Genomic DNA, 20,558 nt, shown 5'->3' on the forward strand with positions numbered 1-20,558 from the left:
GAACTAGATTTTTAAATAAAGAGAATGAACTGAGGATGAGCCAACTGGTATTTTTATTAGCTCATCATTCTGGACAATTTCAAACAGCAAAACATGGCACAAATCTGATGATAATTCTATTATCAAACTGCCTCCAAAATGACTTCATCTTCTGAACAAATTCTGGCTTCGTTGGCCAGATGCTATTGCAGTGGCCACTCCAAGAAAACCCTAAAGGGCAGAAGCATGAGCTACATTGAACCGGTCTATTCTAAAAGCGACCTGAGATGGGTGGTGGGAGGGGAGGAAGTAGGAGGGGAGAAAGTATATCTTAGAGTAAGAAAAGGTAAAATGTCGGGGAGGGAAGGACTGGGAGTCTGGGGTTAGTAGATGCAAACTATTTACATATAGGATGTATAAACAACGAGGCCCTAATGTATAGCACTGGGAACTATATTCAGTATCCTGGGATAAACCATAATGGAAAAGAATGTAAAAAAGAATGAATACATGTGTATAACTGAGTCACTTTGCTGTACAGCAGAAATTAACACAACACTGTAAATCAACTATACTTCAATAAAAAAATAAAATAAATTAAAATAATAAAATTTTTTAAAAAGGTAAAATGGGGCTTCCCTGGTGGTGCAGTGGTTGAGAGTCTGCCTGCCAATGCAGGGGACACGGGTTCGAGCCCTGGTCTGGGAAGATCCCACATGCCGCGGAGCAACTAAGCCCGTGAGCCACAACTACTGAGCCTGCGCGTCTGGAGCCTGTGCTCCGGAACAAGAGAGGTCGCGATAGTGAGAGGCCCGCGCACCGCGATGAAGAGTGGCCCCTGCTTGCCGCAACTAGAGAAAGCCCTCGCACAGAAACGAAGACCCAACACAGCCATAAATAAAATAAATAAATAAATAAATAAGTGAAATTCTTTTAAACAAAAAAAAAAGGTAAAATGGACGTTTGTATTGTGTTGTATGATTTTCAATGAAAAAAACACCTGACAGGCAGAAAACAGTGGAGGAGAAAAAGACAGTTACAGTACTTGGGGGTCCTAGGTTTTGTTTGTAAAAGGAGTAACAACATGAGAACTGCTTTCCATGATCAAAGCTGTTTTCTCTTTGGGAATTAGGTTTATTCCCGGACTATGCCAAGAAGAAATTCCACCCACATAAGCATTACCAAATCATCTAGATTTCTAGGGGTTATCAATGCAGGCCAAAGTCTCTGACACAGGGAAGCTTTTGCATCAGGCACAACTTGGAACTTCTGTCACAGTGCCCTCTGCTTTGCCCTTTGCGGGGAAACTACGGGTTGGATCACTCGGCATCCATTCTGACTCCCTTCTTCCTTGCCTACTTCTACGAGAGAAGCTAGAAAAGAAGTCACTTTCCCAGAATCTCTTGTAGCAAAGAGTGGCCAAAGAAATACAGATGGAAGTTCCAGGAGAGAGAATTCTTTGTCACACAAAAAGGCAAAATCTTGAATAAAAAATTTTTTAAAAAACCATTTTTGTTTCCCTCCCTTTTCCCTGCAGAGATCACAGGCGCATCTCAAGGCATAGCCTTGGCCAGACTGCACCAATGAGGCCAAAGCCATCAGCTGGGATGGCCGAGGTCAGGGGGTAGGTTGCTGGGCTCCCTGAAGCCCCTGAGCAGCTCTTGAGGCCTGGCCCTCTTAGTCCCAGGTTTTTTTGTTTCAACAGGAAAATAAACCCCTGGCTTGTTTAAGTCACTCTGTGTTGGGTTTTCTGTTAGTCACAGCCAAATAAATACATTCCTGCCTGTTAAAATCATCGATATAACAAGCCCTTTCTATGTTTTAACTTATCAATGATCAACTTAAGCAAAACCCCAGAAGTCTTCACAGAGATAAGACTGACAGAGAGCGCTGACCCCCTGCCCACGAGTGCAGGCCTGTAACACCCTCTCACAGCATCCTCGCGGGGCTCTGCAAGAGGTGAAGTTAGGACCCCAACCCAGGCCAGCCTGATAACAGTTCCTGAACTCTTCACCGCCAGGCTACACAACCTCTGATGGATTTTATTCATTTAGTTTCTAAAACAATCTGAACCTTCAGTTCTGCTCTCTGAGTCTACTACACTTGTCCTAATAAACTCTTCTGATTGGAAGAAGAATTTCACTGAAGAAAAAAAGAAAAGATTCATATGCAGTTGTTTTAAAAAAAAAAAAACCTGGCAAGCATTTGCTTTCCAATGTTTTGAAATCCTTATGCATCACATGGCACGGGGCTGCTGGGGCTGCTGCAGTACCGTCTACCAAACACCACGTGCCCGGCACTGAGCTCCACTTTTCACACACATCATCTCGTTCTGCGCTCACAACACCCCTGGAAGATAGGACCTTCATGGTCCCCATCTTACAGGTGAGCAAACAAAACACGTTAGCCCAGGCACAACATTTTCTTTGAAAAAGTCTCTTTCGAGACACCAATGAATGACAAGTTCAGAGCAACATCAAACTACAATGGAGATTAATGGATTTTTGCGGCTAGTCTCTAGTAAAAATATTAGAAGTGACGTGCTCCGGACCGTTCAAAGAATGAAAAATACTCAAGGCAAGAACAATGACAGCTAAAGAGAGCGCAGAGCCCTCTTTTCCTGCGCAAAATCGAAAACTCCACACTCGTGTCCAGTACAGCTTTACTCATACCTGCTCCTCCACCTTTACAAGGGGCTAATACACTGGGCGTACAAGGAAGGCCAATAAAAATATTTAGATAGCTGTGAATGTTCATTTATTATAAACCATTTAATTCATTTTCAAGTATACTTGATTTTCATTTTCAATATGAGAATGTGCATTTTATGAACTATGGTTTATAATAAATATGGTTATTAGTGATTTATTCAGCACTTACTCTGTGGCCAGCGCTGTGATGTTTTGCATCCATCTTTTTTTCTCTTAATGGTCACAACTACCTCAGATGTAGGCACGATGATTAACACCCCCTTTCATAAATGGGGCTGCAGGTAAAGAATTTTCCCAAGCTCCCTATTTAAAGGTAGGACCAAGACTCAAATCCAGATCTGGCCAAGAACACTTTGCTTTCAACCATTAAGCTTCATAAAGTTATTGGATTTGTTCTTATTGTTTATTAGCCTTAATCAAGCCTTAGCTAGAAAACTACATTCAGCTTAGCTCTTGTTTGTTTTCATTTTCAGCACTCCCCCATTCTCATATATTTTTACTTCATCTCTCTCCCTGATCCCACAAAAGCATCTAAAAGATTATTATCTATTTACCAAATTATAAGACAATCTTCACTAAAGTTTGCCAAATTAAAAAAATATGTAGGGACTTCCCTGGTGGCGCAGTGGTTAAGAATCCGCCTGCCAATGCAGGGGACATGGGTTCGAGCCCTGGTCCAGGAAGATCCCACATGCTGCGGAGCAACTAGGCTCCAAAACTACTGAGCCTGCGCTCTAGAGCCCGCGAGCCACAACTACTGAGCCCATGTGCCACAACTACTGAAGCCCACGCGCCTAGAGCCCGTGCTCCGCAACAAGAGAAGCCACCGCAATGAGAAGCCTGCGCACCGTAACGGAGAGTAGCCTCCGCTCGCCGCAACTAGAGAAAAGCCCGCGCGCAGCAACGAAGACCTAACACAGCCAAAAAAATAAATAAGTTAATTAATTAAAAAAAGAAAAAAGATATGTAATTACATAACTGCTGCTCTTACTTTTAATCTATATGTGATCAGCTGTTTTAGTGGCTAGTTCTACTCCTCAAGCAAGCAGTGGTCAATGATTCCTGTTCTGCCCATCACTGTGAACATGTAAAAACATGTTTGTTTTTTTTTAATTTTTTAGCCACGCCGCATGGCACATGGGATCTTAGTTCCCCAACCAGGGATCCAATCTGTGCCCCCTGCATTGGAAGCACGGAGTCTTAACCACTGGGCCAACAGGGAAGTCCCCAAAACATGGTTCTTAATGTCTTTAACAGCAATATCCTAAAAGTCCACCAGATATCAACCTCAATTCATAAAAACAGGCCACTGCCCCCAGACCACAATTCTTTCTATGATGAAATACAAGGGATTCTGAACCTTGAAAATGCCTATGAGTCTAAATTTTATGTAGGGATTTTTAACTGTACAGCATGCGTATATGTTTTTCAGTGTAAAAATAAAAGTATAATCATAAGATGTAAAACAACCCCAAAAGAAGAAAAAGGAAAAAAAAAGGAAAAGTATAAATGTACAAATTCCATGTTTGTCTCTCAGGACACTGGCCAACACCAAGGCTGTATTTCTGACTCTTCTGACCCATTTATTTGCTACTTTCTCCCAGACTTTCCTCTAGACCACTCTCCTCCCTCTTTACATACCATAAATCACATTTAATTGACTGAAATGAATCAATACTACTATCCCACATGAAATATGAAGTCTAAATTCTGAAGATCAGTATTAAGTAAATCAAGAACAATTTTTCTTCATTATTATAATGTTGTCCGTCGTGTCTATTCCAAGGCCTACCATCCCCATCAAAAACCTAAACTAAACTTGAAAATCAATTCCCATTTACAAAACTGTTGACTAATATAATCAATAATCTTCATTTAGATTCAAACAGAAGTGTCAGATACTCTGCACGGCTGTTCCAAAGTAGGTATTAGATAAAAAACAAAAGCAAAAAATAAAAAACTAGTGATCTTTTTTCCTACATTTTTGGCCTGGTGGATTTTACGTGTATCAATTCTTTGGGGATTCATCCAAGAATGGTATTTCATTTCTTTGACCACTACCCTACTGCCCATATTTTAACCTCACTGAATTTTTGGTCCATTGCGTAGAAGAATTTCTCTACTAATAAAAATACAACCCATTAAAGATTAACTTACCCCCAGGACAGTCTCTCTGGAAACAAATTCCAAGCATTATAATCACCAATTTGCACTATGTAGACTTAAAGGCAGAGAATCTTATTTATCCTGATTTAAATTGGAAACCTGCACATATTTTAAGGCGATTGTGTGAGGAAAAATGGCAAATCCAAATTCACAATAATCAGAAACCCAACCAGGCAAATACAGACTTTTCTTAATTGGCACTTTTCAAATGAAAAGCTTTCCGCCCAAGGATATCTAACAATATTAGAATATTTGTTGACTCTCCAAACTTCCTACCTTGTTCTCTATTTTACTTCTTCAATTATGAAACTGCAAAATTCTTTTGTTCTCTAGATATTTAGATAGAGACTACTGTCAGAAATTGTGATAGGCATTGGAAGTTATTTGAATCCGTGCTATAATATTTATTATTAGTAATAATAAAATCAACTGATATATATTAAGCTGTTAGCATTTATAAAACAGTGTGGCAAGTTTTAGCTTATTAGGCTTTATCTCTGTTAATTCTCACAAAACTCTAAAAGAAAGGTACTAATATCAGTCCCATTTTACAGATGGACAAACTGAGACGGGGAGGTGCCCAGGAACTGTCCCAAGGTTCCACAGGGATTTGAACCTAGGTCTGAGTGATTCCAGTTGCCCACGCTTGCTTTAACCACCTAGTATCGAGCAATGAGACACATGATTCTGTTTGGTTCAGAAACTAGTCTTATTCCTTCAAACATGGTGGTTCTAACAAAATTTGACACTAGGAAGCATGCATGACAAAATGCGTTGGTACACAGTGCACTGGGTTCTATTGTCAAATGTGTTCAAACTTACTTTCTTAGAAGGCATAACTCACTTATTAGTGATTTTGGAAAGTTAATCAAAGCACTATGTTCAATTATTCAAGAAATCTTTGGAGTTGAAGTGTGAATATTTCATTAATACATAGATTGTTGAAGAAATACTAACTCAAGAGTTTCTGTAAAAGCAACTTCATCACAGCAAAGCAATTTTAAACTACCTCATGTCAGAATATCATATCTACAAAGGGAATGGCCTTCAAATTTTAAAAAATGCCTTACCCATATTTCGTTTCATTCTAAATGGAAATTAATTAATTCAAAAAAGAAATCCACTTCTAAAGCTCAGGTTATGCAAGAGGGCTTCCTAGGAGCTAACATCACTGTCGTTACTTGCATGTGCGTAGGCAAGGCAGGTAAGGAAGACGTAGAAGATCCATCTTTCACAACCCTCCAAATGTACAAAATAAACTAGAAACTTGCTGAAAGGATAGGTATGTGTGTTATCAGTTCAACCCAAACAATCTCACAGCAATATTTTTCTGGATAAATTTAATATTTTGTTTTATAATAGGAACTAGGCAAAAAAGAACCACGGAACAAATGGAATAACTAAAATAGGTTACTGAAAGGCAACTGGGGCTTTAATTTCCAAATCCACTTTGCAATATTCCTATTTGAACAGTTTATCACAGAAGTAACTCTCCTAGAAAGTTACATAATTTAAGGAGGAAAAAAAAGAGGGAGTAAGACAGAGACATGATAAGCACTGGGGATGTTTATCAATAAAAATAAGCAACAAGGGAGATGAGTTTGTAACTCATCCAAAAACGCCTACCAAACACTCTTGCTATTTGTTTCCACCAAGTTATTGTTTTGGAAAACATCTTGTTCTGTCTTAAAATAACCTGCTTAATTGTTCTACAAAACCACTGCATTTCCATGGAGGGCTAAACAGCTCCCACACTGCGATGCACTGACTGATAAAGTCAAAGTAAATTAGGCACCAAGCCACAGAAGAAAGTTGGAAAGCTCCAATCCTCCCTTCATATAAGGATACGAGCTACTGAATGAATCCACCACTGCACCCTTAGTGAAAGTAATGCCTGGTCCCTCTACAATATTTTAAGAATAACAGTCATTCAATTTACCTTATTTCTCTGGATGATGGAAATGAACCACACTGGGGACTACAGGTAAGCTAGTAATTAACATTTTTAGGGAAGATCAAAATGACATTGGACATTTTAGCATTCACTCTGAGAACTCCAATCCTCCCATTAAAAGTCAAAATTTGTTCCCAGTCCTGTATGGTTAAAGCTGTTACGCCTGGGAAAGTCCCAGAGAAACGAAGGAGTTTAAAAAAAAAAAAAAAAAAAACCCAAATTGTGAAAGACAAAGTTAAGATACCCATAATACGGGAAGACTTTTATGAACCGAGTGTAACTCAAGATGTGTTTTATAAGCCTGTCAGGCGATGAACACGCACTGTCCCCCAACCCAGCAGCACTGCCCGGACACAATCCCCACGCTTTGGCCGCTCACCCCCATGCTGGCCCCTCTTACTCCGGGTGCGGGGCGGGAACTCCTGTCTTAAGCTTTGACATCTGCAGAGCGTTTCCCAATAGCGAGACAAGGCCCTTCAGCTGGAGGAAGTGAATACTGACAAGAGGAGGGAGAGAAACAGAGACGGAGCTAGAATTCCAGAGTGCCAGAGAGTGGGGAGGGAGTCACGCATACTCTGCGCGGTCCGACTGGGTCCGGATGGCATAGGCCAGGTGTCCGGACTAAAGCTGGCATCTCCAAAGTCCAAGAACGCCACTTGGGCGCGCGGGTACAAACACGGCCTTCGGCTTTTCTGAAGCCGGTCAAGTTAGCACAGGGTTCTCGGTGCCCGGAGACCTGGGAGGCGTGGAAGGGTGGAGACTCCCGCGAGGTCTGCACTCCCTGTGGGTGTCCTCCGGCTCCGCGGGGGAAGGGACGGGGGAACTAAGTCGGCTTTGGGCCGGAGCGGCGGGCGCCGGGACGCGGGGCGGGGATGTCCGGGAAGGAGTCGCGGGCGCAGCCCGGGAGTCCGAGAACGCGGGGTGGATGCCTACCTTGTAACATGGCCTCAAGTTTCTTCCTGTCCACGCGGAAGCGCTCCTCGCTCCACTCGGGGCTGTGCAGGGGCGCTCCGGCGACCAGGTCGTCCTCTGAGCCGGGCATGGGCGAGTCGGTGCTGCGCTCGCTATTGGAGCCCGGGTCCGACTGCGCCGCCAGGTAGCCGGGCTCGCCTTGAGCGGCCATGGTGGGCGCGCGGCGCTCGGGCTCCGGCTGCGGCCGCCGCTCTGCCTGCGCCGCTGCCTCCGCTCGCCCGCCGGGCTCGACTGGCTCCCCGCGCCGCGGCGCTAGCTCGTGGCCCCGCGGCCGCCGACGCCGCCGCCAACGCCGCCGCCACGGATCCCCCTGCGCATCCCAGTCCCGGGCGCCGCCTATGCCGCCCGCCGCCCCTGGTCCGGGCCCCGGTCCCCGGCCAGTGGCTGCGCCGCCCCCCGCCAGCAACGCCCGCGCGGAATGAGCGCGCCGCGCCGCCCGCGCCTCCATCCGCAGGGCCCCTGCGCCCCCTCCCCGCCCGCCGCCCCTGCAGCCGCGCGCTCATTGGCCGGGCCGGCCCACGGGGAGCCGCGGCGGGCGGGCGGCCGGCCCCTGGCTCGCGCACTCACCCGCGCGCACACACTCACCACGTACACGCTACAACTTTCCGCGCTTACACGTCTAAATCTTGTCCCACACACATGCTTTCACAGTTCTTCCGTCACAGACACTCGCAAGTTCAAGCACAGCACCCTCCTGAACGCGCTCGAAGTACACACACAATGCCCCTTCTATTGACGTACACACACTACACCCTAAAAGTCACAGCCCCAGTCGGTCCCACAAGTTTGAAAACAGGAGGAAGGAGAAAAAGAGGATTGCGGAAGAAACAACGTCCATCTCTCTCAGACATCACTGTGGTCCTTGCTTCCAGACACCTCACTCCTCCACCAAATGTTAAAACCAGATTTCTCCTCTCATCCCACCAAAGTGGCCAGCTGCACATGAGGCGGACAAGGGGCTTACACTTTTTATTGTGAGGAATGGGATTTTTTTTTTTTTCTTGAATGAGGTGAGGAGGGAGTCATTTTCTATGCGATTCTCAAGGAATGGATTCAGCTGATTTAAAAAAAAAAAAAAAAAAAAAGGGCTCAGGAGAAAAGAGGCTCTGAGATTGCAGTGGCGGTTAGCTGGATCCCGCTGGCATCTGGGCAGGGCTGTCTTGTCAGGGACTGAAGGCTTTTCTCTGTTCCCAAGGTCAGTCCCTCACAGGTGATGGCCAGCAAACGAACCTCTGATCCTACCTGACCAAGCCAGCTCACCCACTGCCACTCTCAAACTTGAACTTGAAGCACCAGGAAATCCTGTTGGAACTCTGTTTTTCCAGTTCACATTGATTCTTACTCTCTCTTGTGACCAAAAGCACAAATTTTTTTTGACATTTTTAGGGGCTGGGGATGGGATAGCTGTTTGTCACCGACCGCAGAAAGAGACTTACTGGCCTACATAAGGGGCAAGCCATATCGTTGGCATGAGCCTGTGGATAATCATGTACTGTGCTTAATTAAGTGAAATTCTTATCAGTTCCGTTGCCTAGTTACCAAGAATTGACTCTGCGCTGAGTACTGTGATGTGATTTGACAGATGAGGACACTCGGACTGTAAGAAGTCAAGTGACATGATTAAGGTCACACAGCAGCAGATAACGGAGCCAAGAATTGAACCCAGGTCTGGGTATCCGGCACATAATCTCCACAAAACCCTGCCTTGTTGAACAGGGAACCCCCTGCTCAGAGTCACCTCCTGAAGAACCAGGAGCAGATGTACAGCTTAACTGGTCTTTGATTCACCCTCCGTGTTCCTTCTCAGAACTTATTACTTACTGTGCAAAACACTAATTTAAGCAGCAAAAGAGGTTATCAAAGAGCCTTCCATCAGAGATGGTTACCGTTTTTTGTTTCAACAAACATTTTGGGGGGAAACCTACTAAGTAGTGAACACTGTGTTAGGTATGAAGAATAGTGACAAAAAAACAAACACTATCCTAGTTTCCTGGAGCTGACATTTCAGTGAGAAAGACAGAATGTTAACCAAAAATAAATACATAAATCACTCAGAAAAATATAAAATTGCACCTATATTAAGCATTACAAATAAGAGACTCAACATAACGAGAAAAGCTGTAAAGAAGTAATTGGATTCAGTCAGAAAGGTCAGTGGAGGCTTCTCTGAGAAAGTGACTCTGGAGCTGAGAACATAAGTTTGAGAAGAAATTAACTGGGCAAGAAAGGGGAGGAAAGAGCCTTCCCTGAAAATGATCATTTGATCATAATAACACGATTATGATCAACTCTATTACAATTATCCTTATTTTCCAGTTGAGGAAACTGAGGCACAGGAGATAAACTAACTTACCCAAGGTTGCACAAATAAGTAAGTTGTAGAATCGGTATTTGAACCCAGGCAATCTCCCTTGAAAATTAGACGTGAAATGTGCTATGCTTAGCTGCCAAGCTGTATTGGCTCTCAATTGGATCACAGTGTAAGCAAAGCTCATGTAGTTAGAGGTGGCAGCATGGGGAGCTAAAAGAAAACCAGCATAGCTGGTACAAGAGAATGAGAAATTAGATGGTGTTTGCCAAGACAGGAGAGGTACGTAAGGAGTACAGCTTGTAAGCCCTGCAGGCCAAGTTAAGGAGTTTTTGTTTTTATCCCTAGAGCAGAAGGAAGCCATGTAGAGGCTTTAAGCAAAGGATGATGTACTTACATTTACATTTTAAAAAGATGACAGTGGCTATAATATGGAGAACAGATTGAGAGACCTAATAGAAGTAGTTAGGTCAACTAAGAGACTACCCAGGAAGTTTAGATAAGAAATGCTGGTAGCTTACCTAGAGTGGTGAAGATGGAGAAATGTGAGAGGACTTGAGAAACACTTTGATTGTAAATATCATCAGCTAGATGGGTGATGGATTGGATATGGAGCAGTAGGAAGGGAAATGCCAAGAATGACTCTAGGGTTCTGGCTAACATAATTGGAGAGAGAGAGGTACCATTAACTGAAATAGGAAACACCGGAAGAGGACTGACTACCTTGGAGGAAAGATGACCTTGAATTGGATATATTGAGATTACGGTGCCATTGAAACCTCCAAGAAGATATGTCAAGTAAGCAATTGGATATATGGGTCTGGAGTTCAGAAAAGAGATCTTGACTATAGATTAAAATGTGTTATTTATTTGTTTATAGGTAGTAATTCTAGTCATATGCATGGGTACCACCGTCTAAGGAATGAGAAGAGAATTAAAGAGGACCAAGGAAAGAGCCTTTCACAAATTCTAACATTAAGTGATCAAGTAGATGACAGTAAAACGGGAAACATAATAGAAAAAGTAATGAGAAGAAAAAACAAAACAAAGTTTTATCATGTAAGCCCAGGAAAGATTCTGTTTCAAACAGGAAAGTGTGATCATCTTTGTACAATAAGAGAGGTCAAAAAGTTTTGATGGAGGTCACTGGAACCTTAGCAAGAAAGCCAGAATGGAGTGGTACAGAAGTGAATATAGCTAATGAAATGAGGAGTAAAGACAGCAATCTGGGAGAAGTTTGGCTAAGAACGGGAGGAAATAGTAGTAGCTGAAGGATAATGTGGGTAGATGTTTCTTGTTTATCGGGTTGGTTGGCTGTTAGGTTGGATGATGATTTAATGGGTGAGGTTTGAGCACTGGAAAAACCACTATACATGGTCCAGTTGCAAGAAATGGAACGTACAAAAAAAAAAAGGAGTCATCATTATTATAGGGCTTTGAAAACAGGAACAGAATAGACTTTAAGATACAAGTAGAGGAGAAACAGTTCATCAAAAGATGAACAGATGAGTATAAATATAGGTCAGTTTGTAGGCTTCATCTCTGGAACACAAGGGCATCCCATCTGATGGCTTTTATTTTCCAAAAAAAGTAAAAGTCAAAGTTATCTGTTGAGAGTGTGGGAGAAGAGCTGCCAGAGGTTTGAGAAAAGTAGAGAGGGGTGTGTGTGCGTGTGTGTGTGTGTGTGTGTTTAGAGGTTTTAAAATAGCTTTTGCATCTGTAAAAGAATGAATTGGAATGCTGCTGCTTTAAATCAACTATACTTCAATAAAAATTTTTTAAAAGAATAAATTGGTACTGTTGAGAGTCCAGTTCATGTTGGTAGTCATAAATTTATAATGGGATCACTCTGCTTGTCCTGACTTTCTCCACCAGCGCTAAGCTTCATGGGTACAGGCACAGAGAAAACATAGGAGTCCTGCCAAGTAGGTGAAACACCAGGAGCTAGAAGGCAATGGAACAGTGCCTGATGGCAAATAATTTTCAACGTAGAAGTTGAAACTTCTCCAACGTAGAAGTAGAATCCAGCAAAACTATCAATCAAACATGAGGACGAATTCATGCATCCATATGAGGGTCTCAAAGACCTCTCCTTATACTCTATCCGAACAAGCTGCTGAAGGTTGTGTGCCACCGAAACAAAAGAGTAAATCAAGATGAAGAGAAAAACATGGAACGTGGGAAATAAGAGATCCAGCACATGATAGAGGCAAAGGGGGTCCTCAGAATGATGGTGAAAGGAGAACAAAAATTGGAATAGGTCAGACATCTCCAGGGTTGAGATTTCCTCTAGATTAAATAGATAGAATTCTTGACTATGAACATATTCAGAGATTAAGAAAGTTTTTGGAGACTTTGGGGTTAAATTCATGATTGGTTCATAGAAAACTATTAATAACTCCAAGTATTGATATAACAAAACATTGTGCTGAAAAATTACAGTATTCTCCATGGCTGAGCTGTAATTAGTATTTACGTAGTTGTAATAATGTAAACTCTGGATACTGATCTAACCTAAATTATAAATATAACTAGATTAGGAATTTGAGGGTTGGGAAGTATACATGTGGGTAGTGGGGGCTTTGGGGAGGCAGTAGTAAAAAAGTGAGACCTCATCTGCTCTAGGGGAACACCAAGAGATGATGACTAAAGCTTTTTTAAAATCAAGAAGTAGCAATATAAGCATGTTATTTGGAGATATGAGGTAAAAATAGAATGGAGCTGAAAGTGTTGGAAGTGGTTGCCTGTAGGAAATGGGAAATGGGGGGAAGGCATATGTTATACTTCTGGTTGTTACACAAGTCTTCTAGAACAAGTTGATTCTTTAAACCATATGGATGTATAACTTTGATTATAGAAAAGGTAATGAAGTAATACATAATACCATTATTGAAATGGTATATAAATAACAGAACCTTGAATTCACAACTTTGAGTGCTGTGCTCTTTCTACAAAAATTGAACCACAGTTTGAATAATTGAAAATCTTTGTTTCCATTAAGTATACTTGTTTTGTTTGTCTTTATCTTCCTACATCATTCAAGAAAAGAATAAATTTCAGTTACTCGGAAGGATAGGAACAGATCAGATGCCAGGTAATCAATTGTGCAGGTTTTGTTTTTTTTTTTAATGGAGTAAAGCTCTCAAAAAGAAAAATCCGGGACTTCCCTGGTGATGCAGTGTATAAGACTCCACAATCCCAGTGCAGGGGACCCAGGGTTCGATCCCTGGTCAGGGAACTAGATCCCACATGCATGCTGCAACTAAGAGTTTGCATACCACAACTAAGGAGCCTGCCTGCTGCAACTAAGACCCAGAGCAACCAAATAAATAAAAAAAATATTTTTTTAAATCCCTGGGAAAAACTTAAATAACTAAGATCACCTTAAATCTTCAAGTTTACAAAATATGAAAATCCATAAGACTTTAAAAGAAAAAAAAAAAACAAGAAGTGAGTGTTATCTTACATTTACTTTAGAAATGCACGCCGAACTTTGATTAGTGGTCATCTAATGAAAAAACTCCTCTGAGAACTTTTAAAGTAAAATGGATTGGTGTTCTTTTCCAGATTCTCTTAATTAGTTTCCCTGAATTCGTTTCTTCTAAGACAAAATACAAAACTATTGATCCTACACTGATGTATTTTTGTAAGAGTTTCAGAAATTTATATTAATAACTACTTTTCAATTTTAATTTAAAACCTTGGCATTTCACTTACATTTGAATAATCTCAATACACATTAAAGCAATTATCTTTGCATTTATTGTCTTTATCATCATCATTATTATACACCTGATGACTCAGTTCCTGAAGGCAAGAAATGTATCTTTACATCACTGTGTCTCCAACACCCAGCAATTGCCTGGTACTATATAGTCTAACAAGCTTTTAACCATGCACATAGAAACATATGTTTAGAAATTATTTTGTGATACAGTTTGGATGATTATGTAACCAGAGAGTAACCAAGTTGAAGAAGAGCATAAATAGAAAAGTTAGAAAACTCTAATGCTAGAATTAAAAGCAGCTGATAGGTAGGAACATTCTCTTAATTTGCAGCTGAGGAAACAGAGGTCTGGAGAAATGAGACAAATTGATTAGAGTGCCACATTATGTGAAAATCAACTTAGAAGCATCAATGTTGAACCTGAAAAATGATCTGGTCCAGTCCTTTTACTTCACAGTTCAAAAAACTGAGACCTAAAAACTCAAAGAAAAATGAAGTTGTGCAAAGATATGCTTAAAACTTATGAAAAAGTTGATTTTCAGCAAAGCATCATCCAAGAAACTATTTGTTTCATCTCATTTTTTTTCACTTTAACTTTTCACTGCAACTTTTTGGCCCAAAATTATAGCCATGGTATGGTACAGTATATTTTAGAGATCTTAAGTGAACATTCTAAAATTATATAACATTTCCCTGTAGTGTCAAATTAAAAGAGCAGCAAAGTATTTGATATTCTATTTTAATACCTTTATATTTGGTTCTAGGAGGAGGCTTACTTGACATAAACACAAATGAAGTAATAAAGGAAGATGAGCATGCCATGTAGAGTGTCTTTCAGTCTTTTCAGACTAACAATAACGCCTAACACTTATTGAGTATTTATAATTTGCTGGACACTTAATTATCTCATTTGTTTCTCACCACAATCCTATAAGGTTGGTACAACTATCATCTCCATTTTACAGAAGAGAAGAGCTAATACCTCTCGAGGATAACATGCCTGGAGACCCACAGTCTGGAGTGGTTGGGACTGAAACACAGAGACACCTGACAGATGATGTTCCATCACACTGGCTTTCTCTCCTGTCTGGGCCTGATTACATGTAGCTAATGCAAACTGTTAGAGTGGAAGGAACCTGAGGCTCATCGATGCTGGTAGTTTTCACATTTAAAAAACAGAATCTGTGTTTCACATAAACTCTAATACAGAAAGCTCTTATAGAAAACTAATAATAACAGAGTTATTCTGGTCGAAAAAGGACAGGGGATTCTTACTAGCTCAATTTTCACCTTTTCCTTCCATGATCCCAGGGTTCCAAAGGCTCACAAAACTACTGATCTCTCTTTCTCTCTCTCTCACACACACACACATACACACACACACACACACACACACACAGGCACACACATTTATATCTGGGTACAAATAAGGCATATAGAACCAAAGTGACTTGCCTAAATTCCACAGCTCAAAGCATCAAGGCATGTTCAGGTTTTTACAGCTTTCTCATCAGAAAAGGAATGGTTTTGTGTTTTCCAGAAGTCAAGGGCAGAGAATATCTAGTTGCCAGAGGGCATGTTGGATTCTCTTACTATTTCAATACAATAGGCTTCTGATAAAGAATATTATGAAAAGTAAAAATTTTCATTGGGGTTTCAACACCCCAATGCTGAAAAGGAAAAGAGAAGATGTAGGTCATTGAAAAGAGAATAGAATGAATCCAAATGGAAGAAGAAAGTTAAACAGCAGACAGAAGAATAGAAGAAGGAAACAAACTTTCCCAGTCACCGAATTCCAACATTGCCCAATAATCCACTTACCAAAATGGGAAAGGGAAAAAAAAAAAAAAAAAGCTAGCAGTGCCACGTTGAAACTACCACCCATGGAGATGCATAAGCCTCAGCCTCACGGCTCCTACAAGTTTCTGTCCAAGTTTCAAGGCACATGTTAATTGTGCTTTTGATCTACAATACCAATATTTTACCCTGTCGTCCAGGATAACTGTACTAACACTAATGTGCAAATTTATCCTCACGAGCCCCTGGGACTGAAGAAGATGGAATGTTTAGCAAAAGACAAGAGTAAGTATGTGCAAAATTGTACCTTCCTGCATTTTTTTTTTTTTTTTTTTTTTTTTGATGGCCTGGCAGGTTGCTGGCAATGTGGCTTTCAGATCTCGCCAGAAATGGAGCCATAAGAGCATCCAGCCTTCAGGGATGTGAGAACTGACTGGCTCCTCTTCTAACACTATACTCAGTTACAAGGTAAATTTCACCAACGTCACTTATGTGCTAAACCTCACATCACATGAGAAGAAAAAGATCCCAGAAACGAGGGCCTTCCTGGGCAGCTTGTGTGGCAAGAATGGTTCATAGCAGGAAAAGCATGGGTCATCAAAGGAAGGACCAGGCCCCAAAACTACAGAAACACCAGCGGGCAAATACATGGCACAAAGTCCACCACACCCTCAACCTCCACTCATGGCTGACATTACTAGTTGATCACAGCCCCTTCCACTCCAGCTCAGGAAATGCTTCTCAATGAGTCCAAAGAGCCAAGACAAATCATGTGGGGTTGGCTCTGGATATGAAACTTCATTGCCATGTTGGAGCCAGTGTTGTGGTTAAGGGATTGGAAGACGAATAGTCATTCAGTTGGACCCAGACTGTTGACCTCTCCTTCAGAGAAGGTGAGCCTAAGAGCAAAGGAAGTAAATATCCTACTCATCATCGGCTGTTCCCTTCACGATCCCTCTGTTTTTGTACAGAGAAAATGAATGGGAATCAAATTGAACCTACTCCACGTTCAGAATGTGGTAGTACGCTACGACCATGTAGAACCACCAGTACGTACCGGCTCACAGTCCTAAACTGGACATCAGGAGACCTGGATTTTAATCCCCATTCTTTCACTAATTCTGGAACTTTAGGCAAGTCTCTTAATTTTGCTGGACCTGATTTCCTTACCTGTAAAAACTGGGAACAGTTTGGTTTGGACTACATGAATTTTCAAGTTCCTTCTAACTCCAAATTTCCATGACTTAAAGAAAGTGCTCACTTATTACTCAGTTCAGCAACAGGCAGTTTCTACATAGAAAATGTTCTCTTAAAGAAAAATTAATAGAACAAAGGAAGAGCAGGAAGACCGTCAAATTCAACGTGGTAGAAATAGTAGCTCATAAAGTTAAAGGCTACTCAAAGTCAGTGTCACAAAGAGGTGAATATAGACCCTGGAATGAGAACCCCTGTGTTCAAGGTCAACTGGAACACTTATTACTTTTATGACCAGTGCATTAGTTATTTCTTGCTGTATAATAAATTACCTCCAAATTAACAGCTTAAAACAACAAACATTATCTGTGGATTTTTGTGGGTCCAGAATCCTAGTATAACTTAGCCAGGTGCCTCTGGCTCAAAATCTCTCACAAGACTGCAATCAAAATGTCAGCTGGATGTATATGTATGGCTGATTCATTTTGCTGTACAGCAGAAACTAACACAACATTGTAAAGCAACTATACTCCAATAAAATTAAATTTTAAAAAAATTGTCAGCTGGAGTTGTGGTCTCATTCAAAGGCTCCATGATCCACTTCCAAGTCATTCATGTGGTTGTTAGCTGTATCCAGTTCCTCACGGGCTGTTGGGCGGAGGGCTTCAGTTCCTTGCTGGCTGTTGTCTGGAACCGTCCCTCAGATCCTTCTACATGGGCCTCTCCTAAGGCAACACACAACATGGCAGCTGGCTTCCATCAGGATGAGCAAGCAAGGAAGTAAGAGAGAGTGAGTGCTTGAGCCACAGTCTTCTTGTGGGCTTATTTCAGAAGTGACATACCATCATATTTTCCATACTCTGTTTATTACAGGCAAGTCACTTGATCCCGTCCACACGGAGGGAAAGGGATCGCATAAGCACATGAACACCAGGAGGCAGGGATCATTAGTGCCATCTTAGAAGCTGCCTACCCCAAACTGGGATCAAATATTTTAGCTTTTTAAACCGTGGTTACCCTTATTTAATGGGCATAAAGTAACTACATCCAAAGGTTGTTGTAAAAATCAATGAATACTTTATAAAACATTTAATTCATTCAGTACCTGGAATGTAGTAAGTACTCAATAATGGTGGATATTATTTCTAAAAATTGTTTTCTGTAGAGAAATTGAGAAATCTACTTGAGAAGACATATTCATATACCTGAAAAATATAAATAAAAGAAGATTGAGGTGGGGTTAGCGGTTTATTTTCTGAAACTCTCTGAATCCTCTTCCCTGCCCTGCTCCCCCCCCAAAAAAAACCCAGACAGAACAATTAGTTTGCAAAACCAAAAACTCACCAAGAATATACACAAGAAAACTAGATGACTAAGTATTCCCTCAAACCTCAGAATAGAGGCTAGTGGGGACAGCATCAGGAGAACCGCAAAACTACCATCAAGGACTCGTTAGAAAGTACAGAAAGCTAATCTGAACTCAGCTGAAACCAGGTGGGAGTCCTGCAGTATCCAGTCTGTAGGTGAGCACAATGGGATGGCGATAGGTCTGAGTGTTGGTGCTGAAGCAGTCTGGCCCCTGTGAACAAAACTCTCTTTCAAGTCAAATCCCTGTATTGAGGAGAAACTTCTGGAAATAGGATCAAATTAAGGAGGACAGAGAAATGGGGCAAAGGAAAGAGAAGTTCAAGACACAAATGGAAGAAGGGAACAGAGGAAGCAAATCTTAAGAGTATGGGGCCATGTGTTTTTACCTCTTTGCTAAAGAAATCTACTTTCACTTTAAAATGAGCAACAGAAATAAACTGAGATTGAATTATGATGGGAAAAAAAAAGGAAAGAGAATTTAAATAATGTAGAAGATATCCCTAGAGATAATGAAAACATGTCAGAAAGACATCCTTACAAAAAGCTGAAAACTGGAACTTAAAATTTCAAAACAAGTGAAAAGAAATGTTTTTAAATAATAGGAAATATAAAAGAAGAAATAAATCAGAATTGAAAAAACTCTAATATGAATGGAGGAAATGGAGGTTTGGAAGAGAGGATAAAGGACTCAGGAAAGAATCAAATAAGTTTAAATTAAGAAATTAACACTAAATTAGAAGAAACTAAAGAGTAAATGAACACAATGAATAATGCCTGAAGAGAAATGGAAAATGGAAGGAGAAAAATATTTTAAGTAAAAAAAATATATATGTTTTTAAAGAGATTTGAGAGAAAGTGATAGAACAAGGGGAGGGGGACTTCCACATAATAGGAGTCTCTGAAGAAGAAAAGCAAAGCAATGGGGCAGAACAACACTAAAAGAACAACACTAAAAACTACTACTACTACCCCTCACACCAATACTCTCAACCCTACTGTAGGAGTTTAGGTTAAAACTAGACCAAGAGCCTTCAAAGCCCTAAGCAAGTATAATTTACTTAACTCCTGCCTAATAAGGACTGCAAGACTATATCTTACATCAATTGAATGCAAATCAAACACTTTAATTAAGCTAAATCCTCACTAGATTGGAGGGATACATCTCCCACGAACTTTTAGTTAACAGCTAAATACCCTAATCAACTGGCTTCAATCTACTTCTCCCGCCGCGAGAAAAAAAAAGGCGGGAGAAGTCCCGGCAGGATTTGAAGCTGCTTCCTTGAATTTGCAATTCAAAATGACTATTCACCACAGGACTTGGTAAAAAGAGGACTTCAACCTCTGTCTTTAGATTTACAGTCTAATGCCTACTCGGCCATTTTACCTATGTTCATAAACCGCTGACTATTCTCAACCAACCACAAAGACATTGGCACCTTATATTTATTATTTGGCGCCTGAGCAGGAATAGTAGGCACTGGCCTAAGCTTATTAATCCGCGCTGAACTAGGTCAGCCTGGCACCCTAATCGGAGACGATCAAGTCTACAACGTATTAGTAACAGCCCACGCCTTTGTAATAATCTTCTTCATAGTAATACCCATTATAATCGGTGGATTTGGAAACTGACTAGTTCCCTTAATAATTGGAGCACCTGACATGGCTTTCCCCCGTATAAATAATATAAGCTTCTGACTACTCCCTCCTTCTTTCCTACTACTAATAGCATCCTCAATGGTCGAAGCCGGTGCAGGCACAGGCTGAACTGTATATCCCCCTCTAGCCGGAAACCTAGCACATGCAGGAGCTTCAGTCGACCTTACCATTTTCTCTCTACACCTAGCTGGCGTATCCTCTATCCTCGGAGCCATTAACTTTATCACAACTATCATTAACATAAAACCACCTGCCATAACCCAATACCAAACACCTCTTTTCGTATGATCAGTCCTAGTCACAGCAGTGCTGCTCCTACTATCACTACCTGTCCTAGCAGCTGGAATCACCATGCTATTAACTGACCGAAACCTAAATACAACTTTCTTCGACCCTGCAGGTGGAGGAGACCCAATCCTGTATCAACACCTATTCTGATTTTTTGGTCACCCTGAAGTATATATCTTAATCCTCCCTGGGTTCGGAATAATTTCACACATTGTGACTTATTACTCAGGAAAAAAAGAACCTTTCGGCTATATAGGAATAGTCTGAGCTATGGTATCTATCGGATTCTTAGGCTTCATCGTATGGGCGCACCACATATTTACAGTAGGAATAGACGTTGACACACGAGCATACTTCACATCAGCCACTATAATCATCGCCATCCCTACAGGGGTAAAAGTCTTCAGTTGATTAGCAACACTCCACGGAGGCAACATT

At 41.2% G+C, this 20,558-nt stretch overlaps 1 protein-coding gene and 1 long non-coding RNA gene across 4 annotated transcripts in view; both read right to left on the reverse strand.

Annotated features, from left to right (window-relative positions):
• Positions 1–8,161, reverse strand: part of BICC1 (BicC family RNA binding protein 1) — a 302,947-nt gene extending 294,786 nt beyond the window's left edge. For 2 of the 3 annotated variants that reach the window (XM_061181702.1, XM_061181707.1), the window contains exon 1: positions 7,744–8,161. In XM_061181702.1, the coding sequence (XP_061037685.1) occupies positions 7,744–7,933 (190 nt within the window). In that variant the 5' untranslated portion in view covers positions 7,934–8,161. The remainder of the gene's footprint in view (positions 1–7,743) is intronic. The other variant, XM_061181692.1, reaches the window with a different exon arrangement.
• A 9,758-nt stretch (positions 8,162–17,919) lies between these two features.
• The window catches only part of LOC133096530 (uncharacterized), a 47,271-nt gene continuing 44,632 nt past the window's right edge, over positions 17,920–20,558 (reverse strand). Inside the window, exon 3 of the long non-coding RNA XR_009701797.1 lies at positions 17,920–18,013. This is a non-coding gene — a long non-coding RNA (uncharacterized LOC133096530). The remainder of the gene's footprint in view (positions 18,014–20,558) is intronic.

The sequence above is a fragment of the Eubalaena glacialis genome, chromosome 1 (assembly GCF_028564815.1).
Source record: "Eubalaena glacialis isolate mEubGla1 chromosome 1, mEubGla1.1.hap2.+ XY, whole genome shotgun sequence".
Taxonomy (NCBI): Eukaryota; Metazoa; Chordata; class Mammalia; order Artiodactyla; family Balaenidae; genus Eubalaena; species Eubalaena glacialis.